This window comes from Hemibagrus wyckioides, linkage group LG15, assembly GCF_019097595.1.
Source record: "Hemibagrus wyckioides isolate EC202008001 linkage group LG15, SWU_Hwy_1.0, whole genome shotgun sequence".
Classification (NCBI taxonomy): Eukaryota; Metazoa; Chordata; class Actinopteri; order Siluriformes; family Bagridae; genus Hemibagrus; species Hemibagrus wyckioides.
This window is the reverse complement of record NC_080724.1, coordinates 13,109,309-13,129,535: the sequence shown is the minus strand read 5'-3', so window position 1 is coordinate 13,129,535 and position 20,227 is coordinate 13,109,309. Positions and strand designations below refer to the sequence as shown.

The 20,227-nt window shown below is 40.9% G+C and overlaps 3 protein-coding genes and 1 non-coding gene across 7 annotated transcripts in view; 3 read left to right on the top strand and 1 right to left on the bottom strand.

Moving 5' to 3' along the window:
- Positions 1-6,453, top strand: part of LOC131365861 (pleckstrin homology domain-containing family G member 1) — a 30,909-nt gene extending 24,456 nt beyond the window's left edge. For all 4 annotated transcript variants that reach the window (XM_058409752.1, XM_058409751.1, XM_058409753.1 and 1 more), the window contains 10 exons: positions 17-112; positions 933-1,019; positions 1,722-1,752; positions 1,917-1,994; positions 2,082-2,117; positions 2,238-2,260; positions 2,373-2,552; positions 2,757-2,876; positions 2,964-5,253; positions 5,467-6,453. In XM_058409752.1, coding sequence (XP_058265735.1) covers positions 17-112; positions 933-1,019; positions 1,722-1,752; positions 1,917-1,994; positions 2,082-2,117; positions 2,238-2,260; positions 2,373-2,552; positions 2,757-2,876; positions 2,964-5,253; positions 5,467-6,395 — 3,870 coding nt within the window. In that variant the 3' untranslated portion in view covers positions 6,396-6,453. The remainder of the gene's footprint in view (positions 1-16; positions 113-932; positions 1,020-1,721; positions 1,753-1,916; positions 1,995-2,081; positions 2,118-2,237; positions 2,261-2,372; positions 2,553-2,756; positions 2,877-2,963; positions 5,254-5,466) is intronic.
- A 2,522-nt stretch (positions 6,454-8,975) lies between these two features.
- tcp1 (t-complex 1) lies at positions 8,976-14,733 on the top strand. The gene is made up of 12 exons (XM_058409398.1): positions 8,976-9,097; positions 9,985-10,070; positions 10,192-10,320; positions 10,631-10,728; positions 11,058-11,168; positions 11,293-11,474; positions 11,852-11,978; positions 12,312-12,487; positions 12,784-12,907; positions 13,010-13,202; positions 13,513-13,676; positions 14,321-14,733. Exons 1-12 carry the CDS (start codon positions 9,025-9,027, stop codon positions 14,532-14,534), a joined length of 1,677 nt encoding a protein of 558 aa, XP_058265381.1. The 5' UTR covers positions 8,976-9,024; the 3' UTR covers positions 14,535-14,733.
- LOC131366478 (small nucleolar RNA SNORA29) lies at positions 10,429-10,566 on the top strand. The gene has a single exon (XR_009206822.1). It is a non-coding gene; the product is annotated as a small nucleolar RNA SNORA29 (small nucleolar RNA).
- LOC131365671 (inactive serine protease 35) lies at positions 14,524-18,259 on the bottom strand. Its single transcript, XM_058409401.1, has 2 exons — positions 18,103-18,259; positions 14,524-16,943 (listed from the first exon to the last, which is right to left on the bottom strand). Exon 2 carries the CDS (start codon positions 16,927-16,929, stop codon positions 15,757-15,759), a length of 1,173 nt encoding a protein of 390 aa, XP_058265384.1. The 5' UTR covers positions 16,930-16,943; positions 18,103-18,259; the 3' UTR covers positions 14,524-15,756.
- Between the last annotated feature and the right edge of the window lie 1,968 nt (positions 18,260-20,227).

Sequence of the window (20,227 nt, the reverse complement as noted above, 5' to 3'; positions counted from 1 at the left end):
TTCCATCTCTCTGCAGTGCTGTAATCTGATGCTGGTCGAAGTCATTCCTAAGGAGCCGTTGAGCTTCAGTGTGTTCCACTATAAGAACCCCAAACTACAGCACACAGTTCAGGTACACACACACACACACACAGTGGAATGTCATGCCTGAGGGAGGTGTTTTGATGGATGAATCGTTACCCTGAACTTTGGTCCAGTAACACCACACCCTGTACATAGGAGCCCCAACATGCCTGTGTGTGTGTGTGTGTGTGTGTGTGTGTGTGTGTAAACTCACCCTGAGGTCAGCTCTGTTACAGCTGACCTGCAGGTCTCAACTTGACAGATTAAAACCACCAGTGTGAGTGAGAAGTCTGTCACATTAGAAAACTGAGCTATGAGCACGGCTTTCTCTTCTGATTAAATGTTTATTATTAAATAATATTGTTTATATTATTTAAAAATAAACTAATTAAGTTAATTAAGTGTTTATAACAAACATCAGGTTTTCGCTTACTGGGTGTGCGCTCCATTTTCTGGCCATTTTGTATTACGTTATTTTTGTGTCTTTTATGTTTGTTATATTATGATATATTATGATTCAAGATGATTCCACATTAATTAAAACTTTTTAGTTAATAAAAGTTTTAAAAATTAATATATATTTTTAAATAAAAAAAATTTCAATTTTAAAATATGAATTATTTAAATTAGTAATTTTATCATTGCATTATTTAAAACATAATTTTGCATAAGAATATTTACATTATAACTGTATTTCATTTTTTTTTTTGTTTTACTTATTATTGTTGTCTTTGCACTAAATTCTTTAGTACATTTCCTGTATGCCAACATATAAATATATAGGCACTCTTTATGTTAAATGCTATGTCCAAGAAAAATATCAATGATCCTGAAGGTTCCTGTAAATGCAGATTACCTTCCGCTTGTAGGCAAAGTCTCAACAGGACAAGCGAACTTGGATCCAGCACCTGAAGAGGCTCATTCTCGAGAACCATCCAGCAAAAATTCCAGCCAAGGTCAGGACAGGAAACAAACACTCACACAGATTATTTTATATTTTGTTTTGTCCATCTAGGTACCACGTCATCTTATGAACCTAAAACTAGCCACAATCTGCTGCTTGAACTTTGTTCCCAGGTTCCAGGTCTCTTTTACATGGGGCTCAGATTAAATGGGACATGACCATGAACTTCCAAACAAGCTCTCTTTAAAAAAGTTTAAAGCAATAAAAGTACTTTAAAGACCTTTGTATCTGTCATTAGCGAGCAGAGCTTAATTCAAGAGTTGAGCAGTTTGTTGACCTTGTTGAAGGTCAGTGGCTCTCAGGCAGCTTTGAGATTTCACCTCAACTTTCAGTCTCCAGATGAGAATGTTACTGTAATTGTTGAGAATTTGGCTAAAGGTGTCATTACCATAGTGTTAGTACAGATCTTTTCACTTCTCACTGCTCACCCAGTTGATGTGACCCGATTCCTGAAATAAATTTAGGGCTTCAAAAGAAGCTCTTCTAAATGAAGTTGTCCCCTGACGTAAATGTCCTCTAAAACTTAAAAAAAAAAAAAAAAGTACATCATGCCCTCAAAACCGCATCATGGGGCCAGTTTCCAGGCTACAGACTAATCTTAGCATTAGACCAATGAGTATTTTTAACTGTGCATCACTTCGACCCTGTAAAAGGGAAGAAATTAAAAGTAACTGGATGTTATTTCTTTCTGCAGGCCAAGCAGGCCATTCTGGAAATGGATGTGCGTAAGTATAATCTTAAATATTACTACTATAGTAATAATCACCAGTGCTGGGGAGAAGCATAAAAAAAAACTGACCTTCCATTTGGGTTCCACTGGTCAAATTTGTGATTGTATTTATAACATTGGATGGATGTTGTAATGTTTGTTCATCTTCAATCCCTGTAGACCAGTGTAGCCCTGAGAACCAGAACAGAACCAACCTGAAAGAAGGTCCTTCCCCCAGAAGAGCACGCAGGAAGACGGGTATGACTGACAGGAAGTTGAATGACCATCTTTTTATCTATTATGAAATTACTCCAAATAACTTTCATCCTTTGCCTCATTTCCCAGAACCTTTGTCCAAACTGCTCAAAAACAAACATGCAAGTGAGTAGGACTACAAATGTGAAAAACATAAAGCTTATGATTGTCTTTAAAAATGGTACCTAGACATCTGAAATATTTATTTAGTGAATTCTACTTAATAATTCTATTTTTTGTTAACAGTATCCAGTCCAGATATACAGAAGGTATGTTCTTCTATGTACATGTATACTAAAGTAATTGAGAGCAAACACTAAAATTATCCAAAGGAAGCAAAGAAGGTGATTAATTATCATTATTCTTCTGGATCCTTTACAGCGAAGCAGTTTTGGCGCAACCCTTCTGTCTCCTGTAGTCCACCTGGGCACCATTGGTCGATCCCGCAGCCTTGTCAGCCAGTCACAGGAATCACTGGACCCTGGCGACCATGGTGACCATAGTGACATAGACGAGGGGTTACATCCACAGGATGCGGATGATGAAGATGACAGTGGACTGGTGAGACCTACTTTGACCTGTAACCTTCAACCTTCATAACTGGTGGAATATTTGTAGCCTCAGTCTTTTAAAAAATATATTATTCATAAAGAGTAAATATGGTTTGTTCATAATTACCCCCCCCCCCAGTGATCTGGACCAAATGTCACAAAGGTAACAATAGCTTTGAAAACTGATATTGTGCAAAACCTTCTGGATGTTTAGGGCTCTGGAGGTAAGCTACGTGTACCTGGAAAGAGTAGCAGAAAAAGGCTAAATGCTCAGGTGTCAGTGGACAGCATCGACCAGTGGAAGAACCACAGCCTTGACCATATTGATCTACAGGTGAGATAAACACAACCAAGAAATACAAAACCATTGTAGTAAAAACATATTATAAAAACATATATCTCTGGTTCTTTTTTCCCCCAGACGGCAAAAGAGTCTCTGCAGAAAGAGACGGTGCACGCACCCATCTTACGGGTGACCTGTCCTCCAGAAACACGGACGGATGATCACTTTTCCCAGTTGCTGGGCACAAGTAGTGGACATTCTGTCCCAAATATATGGGCAGACCACAGAGTGCGTCGAGCCATGTTCCCTACTCGTCAAAAGACTGTCCAAATCGATGACGATGAAGATATTTATCAGATGTTTGTTCCGACTGAAAACGATACAAGTGGGCATGATGCAGAAAGCGATCATGACACAGTTGATGATCGTCCTGGACGCCCATGCAGTTGGCATGTTGAACAGACACAGTCAGGGCAGTTAGACCTCCCAGCCAGCAGGGGAAAAGTTTTACGTAGGGCAAGTAGTGTTGGAGAGCAACAAAGTGAGCGACAAAGTCCTACAAAGAGAGCTGTTCTCACAGAGGAAGTACACAATAATACAGAGTCATCAAGTAATGAGATATCTGGATCTTCCTCCGCTGAACAGCTAACGATTGACGATGTTGAGAATGTTTACGATAATATTAGTTATGAAGAACTGCAAGCCATGGGACTGATTCGGAAGGATCTGGAGGTTAATCACTCCTCTTCTGAGGCAAAACAAGTTGTACCTCCACAAATCTTAGTTTCTGCAGTTGAAATGGAGAGCTCATCTGAAAGCAACAGGTCCTCATGCCAAGAGGGGGCACCATTTGAATCTGCTGTGCAGACACCAGAGGAAGAGGAAAATGTATATGATACCATTGTGTTTCATGACCTGCCACCTTCGGTCACTGAGAAAGGAAGAGGAAATGAGCAAGCAGCCAAACAGGATCACATGCAATCGTCCAAGACAGACAGGACAGTGAGCCAAAACACAGGAACTGTTATTTTAGATGGAACACCAAATCTGGATTACAGCAAACCAGCAACTCGACCCCTTCCAGAGATTCCTACTGTTTCAGTCACTGATATGGACATACCATTACCTTTAGATAAACCTCCCGAGCAGTCTGTGGCTGATCACATGTCGGAGCAAGTTGATGAGATCTGGAATGATCTGGAAAATTACATCCGGAATAATGAAAAGAAAGCAGACAAGCTTCCTGCTGCATTCCCTGTCAATAGACCAGAATCCCCACGCAAGACGTGTAAAAATGAAAGTTCTTCAGATAAACCAAACAGCTCTCCAACAAAGGTAGTCAAATCTCAGCCGAAATCACAAGAATCTCAAGAAAAGACACGAAAATCGCATCAGTCTCCCAGTAAAAAATGTAGTTCTGGAAACAAAACTAGTGACTCTAAAGTCAAAACAGATGGTGCTAAGAAGGTGAAGAAAAGTACATCATCACCCAGTTCTCCAGCCTTCCACCCCATTCCAACATTCAAATTTCCAGTGCTCAGCGTTCCCAAACTTGTGCGAGAGCCTACATTTGAGATAGATGAGCCTGAATCCCCTCCATCTACACCTCCAGCCACCCCTTCTGCTCCCTGTGTCTCCACCTCTGCTCCCCAGGTCTCCACCTCTGCTCCCTGTGTCTCCACCTCTGCTCCCCAGGTCTCCACCTCTGCTCCCCAGGTCTCCACCCCTGCTCCCCAGGTCTCCACCCCTGCTCCCCAGGTCTCCACCCCTGCTCCCCAAGTCTCCACCTCTGTTCCACAAGTCTCCACCTCTGTTCCACAAGTCTCCGCCTCTGTTCCACAAGTCTCCGCCTCTGTTCCACAAGTCTCCGCCTCTGTTCCACAAGTCTCCGCCTCTGTTCCACAAGTCTTCGCCTCTGTTCCACAAGTCTTGAGCCCTTTACCTCAAGTCTCAATCCCTGTCAGCCAAGTCTCCAGCCCTGTTCCCCATGCCCATGTCTCCAGTCCTATTCCTGAAATCCAAATCTCCAGCCCTGAACCTCCACCCGGTACAGTCAAGAGCATTCGGAACAAACTAGCTAGGCTTAGCAGTGGAAGTTTCCGCATGGATGATGAGGATCCTCCTACACAGAAAGACCCTGAGCTGCAAGCACTATTTAGTGGTCTGGACCCTTCATTTCTTCCCCTGGCATCTTCTGGTCTTCTTTTGGGTGGAGACGCTGGAGACCAGTTTCTGGAATTAGGGGATAAAGGTAGAAACAGAGTATTCCTCATGGCCAGACAGTACAGCCAGAAGATCAAGAAGGCTAATCAGCTATTGAAGATGAAGAGCATGGACCACGAGCCAAGCTGCACAAGAATCAGGACCAACAAGGCAAAAGATTTAGCTGCCATTCTGGAAGAGAAGAAGCAAGGAGGAGCAGCTATAGGTGAGCTTTCAGGATGTCTGTGGGTTTTCATCCCATTGTATGCTTGTTTAGATATTTTTATGCACCGTGGTCTTTAATAACCCATAGATCATGCTTTAGTTGATCGTTACTTTAGTTGCTTATAGTCTTGTTTCCTTTTTGTTTTTCCCTAAATCTGCCCTATCCCCCTCTCCCCACCACCCCTCTCTTTTGTGTCTTTTTGGATCTTCCCAGGAGCAAGGATAGCGGAGTATTCTCAGTTATATGAGCAGGTGATGTTTAAGGAACCTTCTACCGCTACTCCAGTGCTGAAATCTTCCGCTAGTGTGTCAGGACCTCACCCGTTGTATTCACGATCAGGCTTGGCTTCCTCCCCATCTCTGCCTGAGAGTGCCTTCCCAGAGACTGATTGGTTAAACTGCACCTACAGCAATGGCGAACTTGCTGGCTTTGTGTCCTGGCCTGCTGAAGTCGGAGGGCACTCTTCGATCCCTCAGCGAAAGCTGTCTCCTGCAGTATCCGTCCCTGCCTTGAAGAACCTTCCTCCACCTCCGAATACTCCATCCAATCAACGCTGGAGTGCCTGTGTGACTCCAACCAGCAAAGATGACTCTGAACATGTTTATAGCACTTTAGGGCAGCGCGATTTTAAAACTCCACCCTATAACCGCTGTCAGTCCTCGTCCTCGTTGGCTGAGCAGCAAGAGAAAGAGAACAGCGGGAGTGCGGGTAATCTTGGACACACCAGTCATCCACTAGGGGCTGCGATTGCAGGACGTGGTCTTGGGCCACGGCAGCACAGCCTTCCTGAGAGTCCTGTCCAAACGACCTCGGACCTTTCCCAGTCATGTGATCTCACACTAAGAGACTCTCAGCAAGTGCTGGTGCTGAACAGACAGTCAAATCCGAATGCGATCAGTGCCACACAGAACTACCTGGCCAACTTCAAAGACAACGGCGATGATGATGATGATTATGTTGAAATCCGATCTGAGGATGAGAGCGATGGCATGGAAAAAGGATGTACAGCGAGTCCTCAATCAGCTCTGCACAGCTATGTCTGGAGTGACCCCAATGACAGCCAGCAAACGCTCAATCAGCCAAAAATTGTCCAGTCACTGCGAGAGAAGTTCCAGTGTCTTGGTTCCAGCAGTTTTGCTTAAAGAATGGACATGACTATCAATTGTACTCGATTGCAAAAATAAAGGCAATTGCAAATTACCATATGGAAAAATGTTACATGATGCAAAGCTCATTTATGGGTTGTAGGATTAACAGTTAGGCTAAACAATTTGCATCACAGCTTCAGTGGATTGAATTCCTCACTATATGCACAATTCACAGTTCACTGAAATATGAAACTTCATATTTTTCATTCATATAATGACTGGTAATGCACTAAACATGACTTGCCATTTTGCCATAAGTATAGTTTCAAATAAAAAATTTTACTGTTTAAGTTTTTTTAACACAGTATTGATCTTGACTTGAACTCGCATGATTGGGCTGAGGACCATCTCTTAGTCTGAGAGAGTGGATTTTTAGGTGTTAAAATTTTCCATCAGATTTCAGCTTTGCGGTGGTATGGCTCCACAGTCACTTACACTTTTCTCTTATTTTTTTACTCTGACTGGTCTGTTGTCAATGCTCAAGCACAACCTTTCTCAAGCCATACCTTAGCAACCATTTTGCTAACAATTCCACTGCAAAACATTTAAGGTAGCATTTCAAGACTTTTAATGCGTTGATCCAACTTAACGTGAGTGTAACCATTGATGCAGAGCTGATGTTAGTGGCTGTTTGTAATCGATCAGGCTGCCTTTAAAGTAGCTACATAAAGAAAATTAGGTTATTCTACATTGTTACTGGTTATGTCTGCATGACCATGTGTTCTCAAAGGCCAAAAATACATTAAAAATACACATATAATACACATATATTTTACTAGGTATCAATAGGAATCAATATAAACTGTATATAAGTCATAGATATATTTTAGATAGTTTGATAAAGGAGGCCTAGCCATGCTTGCCACTGCCTCAGATTTAAACTATACGCCTAACTATGGCATTAAGCGACAAAACTGATTTAGTTCTGTCATAAATAATTAATAAGTCATAATTTTAGGCTAATTTTTAATCATTACTGAGAGGACCAGGTTAGCACCAGGTTACTTCCAGGCTCACAGTAAGATCAGATGTATATTTCATTTAGGTGTTTCTGTCCCACAATCACTTGCTCTCACTACTGTTCAAGCCCACAGATTTATCACTAGCTATGTTAAAACACTGGCTCATCACTCACAAATCATTGGTCACTCAGTTGACACTTTTAGAATCACATTAAAATATTTGAGATTTTTATTTATTTATTTGCTTTCATTGCCGTTCTGTTTGAGCTATTCCACGTCTAGTGTAGTGATATTTATTAAATATCTACCGCCGGTAGCAATAATTTGGTCTAAGTTGTTTACTGTGACTGTCGAATCTTTTCCCCATGAGCACTGAGCAAGACTGTTGCCATATTGGAACAAATAAATAAAGATCAAATTAAATTTCAATTTTTTTTTTTATCATTAGTGTAAATGTACCAAATTGGCTAAAAATATGAATGAAGTATGTTTAGAAGTTCCATGATTTTTTTTGTTTGTACATATTTCTTGTTTCACTGGGGATTGTTAATCATTTGTTCATCTGGTTTGCACTTTTTTATTTTTTATTGCTATTTTTTTTATTTGTTAAGATGTAAATTTTCATTAAGTGTTGCCGTAGATTTGCTGTGTCTTAATTTTAAATTAAATGTACTGTATTTTGTTTTTATAAAACTGCCTAGTTGTAACTGCTCAAGGAAACTGATGTATCACAGGCAATAAATAAATGTTCAGCTCAAACAAGTTTGTGGTCATCATGCCTTTTTTTATAGTTCTACTCTCAATGGGCTCCATTTCTAAATTAAAGTAGAACATTCTTGTAAAGATTTGGAGAAGCATCTAGTTTAAAGTCACTCATTCCCACAAAATTAGGCACTTTGGACACTTCTGCAGTTTTCTGCACTAATATTTGTTTTTCATATACACTTACATAGATTATAAAGAAGAAACGTTTGTAACAGTTTTAAAAATCTTGTAGGAGGTAGAATCTTCCAAATAAATATTTTTTAAATTTTTTGTTGAAGTAAAATAAAAATAAAAACACCTCACAATATTAAGGAACGAGAATTCGTAATGCTAAAATGTAGCTTTTGGCGCCATCTAGTGTTTACTAAGAGAAAAAAGTTCGACGGAAACATGAGGTATAAGACTTTTGCAAGATTTAAAGCTGAAATGGAACCCAAAACATGGGTTATGGACTAAAATCAGTAATTATAAACGCACAGAGAATTCTATGTGGTTAATGGACCGTATGGTGGCGTTTTAGCTGCAAGTTAAAACTAATAATATTATAAGGGCGATAAGGAGTGTGCATGTCATCCAGATACAGGAGAGGCGCTACTGAGCTGGGAAAGCATACCGACATAAAATGAAGAAGAGCCTCGTTTCCATTGGGAATTGTAGTTCATTCAGCCTGTGATAAAATTTCATCGTTTGACAAAATATACATTGTCTAAACGCTTACACACACATTTTTAGCGTGTGTTACTGTCATTTATTTTATTTTATTCACCAGCACGTGGTTAATGTAAGCGCTTTCCATTATTAGTTTCGGATTATCTCGAACATTCTAGAGAATACTACATCCGGTTAGCCTTTTCCCATAATGCAGCGCAGCTCCTCCTTTCTTCTCTCGGATCAACATGGCGGGGCTGGATGGTCCGTTAAACGTGCTGGGGCAGAGAAGCACCGGCGAGTCCGTGCGGACTCAAAACGGTAACGTTTATCCACGCACAGTGAATAAATTATTCTTTTAACATTAGAAAGGTTAAGTGAATGGTTGTAAAATAAAAGAAAATAAGGTTTTAGCTTAAGCTAGCTAAGAGTCGCGTGCCGGCCTCACATGCGGTTTCATAGAAAACAGGTGCTAAGCACTTTGATACACGTTGATTAAAAATACAGTGAAGAGAGAAATTTGTAACTTTTTTGTTATATAGAGATTAGTTGGTTAGTTTGTTGGTTAGTTTGTTGGTTAGTTAAGCTCAGTGTTTGCCGGCTACGCCCGTTATTCTCAGTAGCAGTTACCCGGCTATCTTCATAGCCATTCAGGTTTTATACTGAAGTATCGTAAAATATCGCGATGTTTCATTATCGGAGACGACCACATGTATGCACTTCTTACACCTTAAGAAAATTAGGAAAGTATATAAATGAAGAGAAAATGGTACTGTTAAGCCACTCCCCAGAGAGGAAGAGGATGAAAAAAGGAAGCGAGTAGAATGTTCATAATTAAAATAAAATTGGGAAAAACATAAATTGAAACACACTGATTTGCAGGCAAAGAGAGGGGGCTTTTCAAATATGAATATTCCCTTTGTTTACTCTGAATAGCTCCTGACATTTAGGCTTACAGATGTTGCATCACTTATTCAAATTGCATTTACTTCTGCACATTTGCATATAATTCTAAGTAGTATGTGATTTAATAAACTCTGAGTGTTATGAGAGCCTCTAGAAGTGAGCGATTGCTTTGGGTGTAAGTTTGCACCCATGCTGACATTAAGCTTTCAGATAATTCCATGCACATGTAAATTTAGAGCATGTAAGAGGAATGAGAAGGTGCTGACTGTCGTGTGTAAATTAAATAAACGTTTGTGTTGCAGTGATGGCTGCGGCCTCCATTGCCAACATTGTGAAGAGCTCCCTGGGACCTGTAGGACTCGACAAGATGTTGGTGGATGATATCGGAGTGAGTGCTCTGATTTTCATCTGAACATCTCGTACACATTCATTTATACAATTTTGAGATTGTGTCACAGTATTTTGAGACGTATTTTGCGTAATAATAACACGACAAATTTCTTTGTTAGGATGTGACCATCACGAACGACGGCGCCACCATCCTGAAGCTGCTGGAGGTGGAACATCCCGCCGCCAAAGTGCTGTGTGAACTCGCAGACCTGCAGGACAAAGAGGTCGGAGACGGGACAACATCTGTGGTAAGACCCTCCCTCAGTAGTGCCCTACGTGTTTATTCCAGCCTGGTTTTGGACACAGCTACAGTGGACTGGTGGTGTTTGTAATGAGACAGATAATGTACACACATACGTCCTGTGTTAGTACCACCCCCTGCTGCTAATCAGTGTGTGTGGCTATGCTAACAGGACAGAGAAAGTGTATCAGAGTCTGAAGAGGCTCCAGAGTCTCTCCTGTTGTCTCTATATGAACTGATACAACAATCACAACCAAGTTCAAGCTAATAACTCCTGGTTTTAAATGTAAGAAATTTAATATTAAACTGGTGTGTAGGTGATCATCGCTGCAGAGTTGCTGAAGAGTGCAGATGAACTGGTGAAGCAGAAGATCCACCCCACCTCCATCATCAGTGGATACAGACTCGCTTGCAAGTAAGAGCTCTCAAACACACACACTCACTCTCTCGCACACTCATCTTGTTCCTGTATTCTCACAAATCTTTTACCTAAATTCCCGTTTTTCCTTTTCCGTTTCACTGAATTCTTTTGCCTTTTCCCCCTTAGTCTTTTTTTATTTTGTTGCTTCCCTTTTTTCTGATGTTTATTTTCTGTTTTTATTAGTTTTCTTTCTCTATTCTTTCTTTATTCGGTTTTCTTTCTGACCTTTTATAATTAAAAATTAAGGTAGTATTCTAGGTTATTTTTGTTACTGCTTGGTCCCAATGCGTTATCCATTTTTATTTTTTGTGTGTGTGTTTCAGGGAGGCAGTGCGCTACATTAATGAGAATCTGACCATCGGAACAGATGATTTGGGCCGTGAGTGTTTGGTTAATTCTGCCAAGACCTCCATGTCCTCCAAGATCATCGGAGTGTATCCTCTTTGCCACACACATACACACAAAGTGTCCTGACTATCATTAAGCAGTTTTAGGTAGTTGATGAACCATGAGTTTATACACTGTGAGCTGTTTGACCCTTGACTCCAGATCCTTCAGTGATGCAGATTTCTTTGCTAACATGGTGGTGGACGCTGCCATGGCGGTGAAGTTTGTGGACCCTAAAGGAGTGGCTCGTTACCCGATCAACTCCGTGAACGTTCTGAAGGCTCACGGCCGCAGCCAGAAGGAGAGCATCCTGGTGAACGGTTACGCCCTCAACTGCACTGTCGGCTCTCAAGGTGTGGAATAATCACTTCGCTCTGCCCTGGTGTTTTCCCATTTCAATTGCTGCCACACTGGTTGTGTGTGTAGTTATACGCATGGGATAAAGCAGAGCTAACTCAAAGCCTCGTACACAGACACACACACAAACCTGTGTTTCTGTTGTGCTCTGAGTCGCACACATGCCCCTTTATTAAATATTCTGTTCTGTTCATGCCAAATGAAATAATTACTAGACACCCTTGGAACTAACAAAGTAACGTAAAAAAAAGATGATGAAAAACATTTTTTCAGCATTGCTGTCAAAACAGGGTGAATGATGTGAAAACCCCTATATGTACATATAAGGATCATTTAGGACAGAAATCATGATTGTGATCTTAACTGTGTGCAGGGATGGTGAAGAGAGTACAAAATGCCAAGATTGCTTGTTTGGACTTCAGCCTACAGAAAACCAAGATGAAGCTGGGAGTGCAGGTTGTCATCAACGACCCGGAGAAACTCGACCAGATCAGACAGAGGTGTGTGTGAGGAGAGAGAGAGAGAATATTTTAGACACGCAATGTGTTCTCCCATTTTAATTGCTGCCACACTGACTGTGTGTGTGAAGTTATACGCGTGGGATAAAGCAGAATTGACCCAAAGCCTTATGCACAGACACACACACACAATTGTGTGTCTGTTGTGACTTTGGGTAGTACACACACTATTACTATTGTACGTACTGAATTCTGAGGTGATTTATCAGCTTCAGCTCTTGTGTAAAGCTATGTGTTTTTAGTCATCATGTCCTCTTCTGTTTGGGGGGGGTGTGTGGGGTTTATTGAAGTTTGTTGAATGTTTCTCTGCTCCAGAGAGTCGGACATCACTAAGGAACGCATCCAGAAGATCTTGTCGGCAGGGGCAACTGTTGTCCTGACGACCGGTGGGATTGATGACATGTGCCTCAAGTACTTTGTGGATGCCGGAGCTATGGCAGTGCGCCGTGTGCTGAAGAAAGACCTCAAACGCATCGCCAAGGCAACTGGGGGTAAGCCACACCCACTCAGGAAGTGATTCTCCATTCCTTTAAAATAGTTTTTGCTTATTTGTTTTAATTTTTTTAATAGAAATTGTTTACAAAAAGCTGTTGATGCTGCACAATTCATAAGAGTATACACTTTCTGTGGACTCATACACTAAATTATACATACTTTTTTTTTTTTTGGTCTCATTAAGTTTTATTTTCATTGGTGTTTTCAGATGAATTGCTTTCAAAATTGAGCCATTCATTTTCACTCCAGTTCAAGAATGAGGATTTTCTAATTTGTTTTCCTTTTCTTGCAGCCACCGTCTGCCCATCTCTTTCCAACCTGGAGGGTGAAGAGTCTTTTGAGGCAGCCATGTTGGGTCAGGCGGAGGAAGTCGTGCAGGAGAGGGTGTGTGACGACGAGCTCATCCTCGTCAAGAAGTAAGAATCGGATGTCTTGCACACTCTCCCTACACTGTACATGTAAATGTTTCTTTATTTTAGTGACAGAAATTTGACCACTGAACTCACTTTGTGTGTTAGTACAAAGGCTCGCACATCAGCCTCTATAATCCTGCGTGGAGCAAACGACTTCATGTGTGATGAGATGGAGCGCTCACTGCATGATGCGCTGTGTGTGGTGAAAAGAGTGCTGGAGTCCAAATCTGTGGTTCCAGGAGGGGGCGCTGTGGAGGCAGCTTTGTCCATCTACCTGGAGAACTATGCCACCAGCATGGTGAGCATCAAACCAGCTATGTGTTTGTGTGAAAACATGGCAAAAATTTATTTTTAATTTGATTCTTTGAATCAGTTCATATCTGACTTTATGCACATGACTGGGGTCATGACACGTCTGCATATTTTCATTAATTATAAAAAATGTTAAAAATTTAGTAAAAGTTAAAGCAGCTGGAATTGTTAATGTTGAAGGTTTCATTATTCATGAATTTATCTTCAGTTACAGTCCAGAGGCCTGTTTTCATGATTACATAGCACTGAGGTTAATTTGTCTTGTAATACGTGTGTGTGTGTGTGTGTGTGTGTAGGGTTCACGGGAACAGCTGGCAATTGCAGAGTTTGCTCGTTCTTTGCTTGTTATCCCCAAAACGTTGGCGGTGAACGCAGCACAGGATTCCACAGATCTGGTGGCCAAACTGAGAGCTTTTCACAACGAAGCACAGGTCAACCCCGAACGCAAAAACCTAAAGTGGTGAGTTACACAACACAAAGACTGTCACTGACTCGTCATTCATCCCAGTGTGTGTTTCCAAATTGTAATAGGAATGTTGGACATGTTGCTGTATTTTTAGCACTTGGATCTAAGGAATTTTGACTCTATTTCTATTTGATTCATTGAACATTCTTATTTGAAAGTTTGGCTCTATTTGTATGTGATTTTCTGTAATAGTCATGGAATTGAATAGACACTTTAAAGCTATTTCTTTGTGATTCTTTGAACATTTAACATTTTAATTGTTTGTTTTTATCCACCTTTAAAAACCTTTATAATAAATTCAGAGTAAATCTTTTTAAGTGAATTGAACCCACTTCTATGTGACTCTTTGAATCTTCTGTCTTTATATAGTTGCAGGTTAAACATGTTGATCTGCCTTAGTTAGAGAGAGTAAATCTTAGTGTTAATAAATGTGTTCATTCATCATTTTAAAGAGAGTCTTACAGATACAGGAATGGGTCAGTGATCTTTTTAATAGACACCAGAATGTCATTGTAAACTGAGTGTTCATCCTTGTCCTTATTTGGACTAACACAGTTTTTGGAAGGCTCTATGCATTTGTGACGTGTTTAGAAAACACTTCTGCAATGTGAAAACTAAACAGAACTGTGTGTGTGTAGGATCGGTTTGGATCTGGTGAACGGAAAGCCGAGGGATAACAAACAGGCGGGCGTGTACGAGCCCACGATGGTCAAAACCAAGAGTCTGAAATTCGCCACTGAAGCGGCCATTACCATCCTGCGTATTGACGACCTCATCAAACTCTTCCCTGAGGCTAAAGAGGGTGGGCCTTCGTACCAAGACGCTGTCCAGTCAGGCTCTCTAGAGCAGTAAAGCCTCAGCCAGTCCATATTTATTGAGATCCCATGTTATAGCGGTTATAGCTTAGCCCATGCACTTAGCTTGTGTTTGTTTTTTGCTACTGCAGCAACACGGCTTGCTGGTAAATCACCTGTAATGACCTGTAATGACATGTAATTCACTGTTTCTGATCTGTTTAGGAAATAAACAGGAAGTGGTTGTGTACAACTGATTCGTCTGTTCACCCAGTTCATTTGTCTAAATAAAGAGAAGCTAGATATCAGACCTAAACTGTAAGTTACCCTTAACAATTACATATGCTAACATTTTTGTTCTGTTCTGAAATTAATTTGTTCTTTACCACTGTTTCATGACATGGTGACATTAACATGGGGGGGGTATACAAAATATACATATGCATGTGTTCCATGTAAAAGGATGTGCCCTTAGACAGCCTTTCTGGTCTAGGGACTAAGTGCTCCTTTTAAATGATGGGAGTCTATCATCAGAGAAGGCCATCCCATAATTCTTTTCACTCGCAAGGGAGTTCTACATTACACGGGTGGAAACAAAAGGGAAGGACTAAAAAGTTGCTTATGTACAATTTGGTAATAATTTTGTGAACAGAGAAAATGTTCATTATCAATAAAAAAAAAAATTCCTTAATGCATTAAATAATGATTAAAAAATAATGAATAGTCTGAGATTAGCACCAAAATGTTAACTGATATTTCCTTTTAGACAGGAAGTAGCCCTTTACTGAAGAATCAAGTGCACTATGTAGGACACTAACACGGGTAACAGTGGAGTCATGTAAACTAGTGGGCGTGCCTAATCAAAACCCACTGATTCTGAAATCCTCGTGTTCTGTGCTACATAGTGATGATTCCACTGAATTAAATTAATACAAATAAGTCGTCTGCCGTGTCTTTAACCTGAATGCAGTTGATCTGCTTATCTAGTGTCTGAAGTTTAGCACTGAAGCTGTGATGCTTATACAGCTAAGTGGAAGTGTACCAGAAAGCAGGAAGTAACGTAGATGTTGCTGTTATTCTGCTTTAAATTTAAACGTATAAATGTCCACTACAAGAAAATGTTCTTTTGAGTGAGTGTGTGAAGTTCAGGCCATGAATTTGATGAAAAGAATTGTGGGATAGCAGAAATCATAGCTCTAAGTCAAACTAAAGAACCAAATTCAGACCCGTGGCTGATGAACTGCATTTGGAATGAAGTGACGAGACGTTACGCGGTCATCTCAGTCTGAAGCGCACTTCTCAGCGTCTCCGTGGATCCACAGGCAAATCTGGGCGAGCTTTGAGGGCGTGATTCTCACAGCTACGTTGTAGTCTGTGTGTGTGCCGTTCCCTTCCTTTACGCTCCTGTGTCCCGAGAACACGCCGATCACTTTCCTCCTCCACTTCCCCTCAAGTGTCTTCCGGAGTCTCACATACACTCCCGCACCGCTCGATCCTCTCTGAGCGTCACAGTGCTGGTACATCAGATCGCTGGACTCCTGCGTCACCGAGCAGAACCTGTACACTACCTGCCCTGCGTGGTCATCATCAAAACCGGAGAAGTGGATCCGTGTGACTTGTGGGACCACGCCCAAATCCATGTGCTTCATCCGGAGTCTGCGCTTCAGCTCCAGGAGGGCGTAGTCGTAATCCATCGTCACCTCGTTTCCCACATCACTCATCCAGCCTTGTGGAATGTATGTTTGCTTGACACGTGTCCACCGGAGTGCCGGCTGCTCGGAATGTTTGTAGGTTTTTCTTTTACTCCGATTTTTCCTCTTCTTTTCTTTTCTCTTATTCTGTTTCCTCTTACTTTCTCCTTCCGTTTTGCTTCTCCTCCTCCCTGTATTTCGCCGTAGCATCAGCGCACCCACACGCAGCCTCTTTAACCCCCTTCGGTATCCGTGACCGTCGTGGACGCAGTGTGCTGCAGTCAACACGTGTTTGGGAGAGACTAAAATCCCAGAGCATCCAATCGAAAGCTTCACTGATGCTGAGAACGGGAAGTTGGTGACGAAGTGCTTGTCCGAGATCACAAAGCGGCCGTCTGTGCCGTACACCTGCCGTTTCCTGCGTGAGAGAGCGGCGAGAGAAGAGGACTGGGTTTTCCTCGTACCCTGCAGCTCCACCTCCGTCAGAGTCCGAGTTCCGTTCTCATAAAACGTCTCATAGGCGAGGAGACGCTCCAGGTCCGTGGTTTCAGGTTCTGGAAGGTTCCTCTGGCACTCAATTCCACACACTGCGTTCGTTTCTCCAGAATTCTTATTACTGAATTTAGGACTCGGGAGTCGCAACATCTTCCTGTCCACGAGCCGAGGCACTTTACAGTCATTCCAGGTGTGGAGTTCTTCATTTCCCTCAAATGAGAAAGGAATCATGAGAGATGCAGCCAGCAGAAGAGGAAGATGAAACATTGTTCTTCCTTAACCTGAAAGAGAAAGAAACAAACCATGAAAGAGCATGAAGTATGAGCTCCACAGATGTCCACCACCAGACACTGTTGAAGAACTCTAGTTTTTGTTGATCCAGGGACTCGTGGGGTGGAGCTTAGTGTCCTAACAGCTGGTCAGTGGTCTCTCAGTGCTGTTTTAAAAACCTGTGAACATCTCTAACAATTTTTTTTACACGTTTTCTTTCCACATTGCCTACAGCACAAAACACAATCAACATTTTTTTTCTAAAAATACAAGTGTTAATTATTGCTTGAGACACATAAATCACTGCATTTTTTAAAATTAAATCAATGATTTATGATCTGCTGCACTTGTGCTTTTCCACAACAGCCTCAGTGTAGAAGTGCAGAACAGGAACTCATCCAGGAACTCTGTGGTTCCCTAAAAGGTCATGGAACGATAATGGAAACAAACCTAAAGCTGAGAGTTTAACTTACTGGTCCTCACTAAAGTACAGTCTGAATGTTTTTTTTTTGTTTTTTACTTTGATTTATGAAAAAGATTCATTATGAAACCAGTAACCTGGCAGCTGTTTGCTGTTTGAGACGAACGCTGTGGAGTTGAGAGAAAATGCATTAATGGATTACAAAGAAAGTAACAAAAGTAAATAGAAGAAAATACACACACACTGCAAGCAGCTGGCGTGAAAGCTGGAGCTTCTCCTCTGTATTAAACAATAACATCCTATTGGCTTCTTGTGTGAAAATGCTGTGCTCTCTTTTGTGAATTAAAAATAGTTTAACTGTGAGGTTCATCACACACATGAAAAACATGCAGGTGATTTTAACCATGAAATGTCCTGAAACTTGCACAACCGAACACATGTGACTTCATGTGGGATCTGGTCCCATGTAATAGAACTGAATGACAAATTAGATGGTGAACATACTTGTGTGAAACATATAAACACATAATTAAAAAAAAATACGTGTAAGTTCATGTGGCTTTTCAGCAAAGGAGGTTCTGATAGCTGAAGTTTAATTACTGCAGTTAAATAGTTAATAATGTTTATAGTGACTCTGGATGCAGTGAAGAGAAAAGCAGCAAACTTTTAATTCATTAAAATTCTAAAGTGTCTTCAGTTTACAAATGTCACCTATTCTCTAACAGGAGGAATAGAGAAGTTAGTCATACCTCGGTGCTGGTCTGAAACGCAGAAATCAGCGGAGACGCACCACAGGAGACGCTGTCAACCGCAAGACTGGGAAGCGAATCGGTTCTTTTGAATCGACTCTGTGAGAGTCGATTCAGTGAGAGTCGATTCGCAAACTCTGCGAGACTCTGTAAGAATCAAATCGCAAACGAAATTGTAGCGTTTTTAAACGTGAAGCAAATTCGTGTCTCGGTGTAATAAACGACTAAGCAGCGTTAAATATATCGAACACACTTTACTCATCATAAGGAACAAAGAAAAGGAATAATAATTTGGTCCCGCTTTAAATGAGGGAGACAGTGAAGTCTCTGTGACTTAAGGAGCTTAAATTCCCTTCATTTTCTGCCCCCAAAACTACAGTAGAGGCAAACAACCTCCTCCTCCTCACAAGATACATAAGAAGAAAATAAAATAAATGTTTTTAATACGTGATTTAGTCTAGTTAGTTAGCCTTTACTAGCCAAGACTGCTAAGAGCGTCACTATAGTAAAAGTGTGCACACCATTTTCTCATGTTAGGTAAGAATGGTACATCTGCCTAACACTTTTCTGTAGATAAACGTGTTTTTTTATAGTTTATACACAATTTTACACGAATACATACAGATATCATGCATGCGTGTGTGTGTGTGTGTGTGTGTGTTCACAGCACACTTTCCCCGAGTGAGCTCGTGACCCTGCATATCTATCTTTAAAGCCTCACTCTGCTCCTCTGCAGCCAAAATTAAAGGAGGAGTTCATCTTTATCCCCTTTCTCTAGAAAACTGTCACCACTTGAATTAGACACAGAGGTTTTCTTTATTTTCACCAAACACCTTTCTGACTACGCATCATTGGAATAATAATAATAATAATAATAATAATAATAATAATAATAATAATAGTGTGTTTAGCCAAATGCTAACCAGATGCTAACTTAAGTGGGCTAGCAAAATAATCAGACTTCTCACTTTTATGTCTTTATTGGCAATGGATCAGAAAGCACCGTGCTGTATTCTTATATGTAACTCCATCTATTCAATTGCCACTCTGTTGCTTCTGTAGATTAGCGATCGTTTCAGTTTACAGAAAGTCTTTTGGTTTAAACCACATAACCACAGGAAGAGAGGAGAGATCATTTCCTGTTTACAGAGGTCCTACTTCCTGTATTTTGGAGGGACTTTACACACCCACAAACACAAAGAAGCTCCTGAGAACTTTAGGCACTGATGCCTTTGCAGCTCTAACCAGAAAGATCAATTTACTTGAGTGTGTGTATGTGTGGGTTCCTGAAGCTAACACACGCACACACACAGATTGAGAGTGTCCCAGATCTTCAGATACAATGAAACATCCCAACAGCACATTGAAAAGCTTTTAGTTGGCAGTAAATCCATTAGACATGTTAAAAGTGTGTGTAAGTTGATGTGTTAACAGCCAGTGATGCAGGAGCATTAATGAGTATAATGGAGTACAGCGGGGATCAGAGTGTCCTGCATCTGCCAGATCACTTCACCTGGCACACTAAGGCAAACCCAACTCATTATTTACCACACAGAGTGTACAGTGCTAACACAGCTGAGAAAACCCACACAGTCAACGGCTCAAACACTAGCCAGTGCTTTCTACCAGCTATTAGAGAACAAACACCACAGAAACTATATATTTATAAATGTCATTATTTTCATTGGCAGAGAAATTTTCCACAGTCTGTGTGATATTTGTGTTTAACTCCCAGACGTTTCTGGGAAACAGCTCTTTCCCATCTCAGCCGAGCCGCTGGCCGAGTCACTGTTATTACTGCAGTAATCACATGCTGAACTGCTACTTCATGTCAGATTTCAACACACAGGCTGCATTTTTCTCTCATTCGCTCATGAAGGACATGAAACATAAGGCACTTATCTTTATAGTTTATCTTCATATTTCACTCTTCAGTCCTCCTTCTCCTTTTTCTGCCTTTTATCATGGGTCTGTGCTGCATCATGCACTGAATGAAATATAACCTGAGCAACTCCTCTTGATAAAAAATTGGCTTACACTGAAAGGAAAAATAAAGTAAAAAAATTAAAGTGAGAAATAGTCACCCCCCTGCTCTTTACGCTACATCCATCTGTGAGGAATTCAT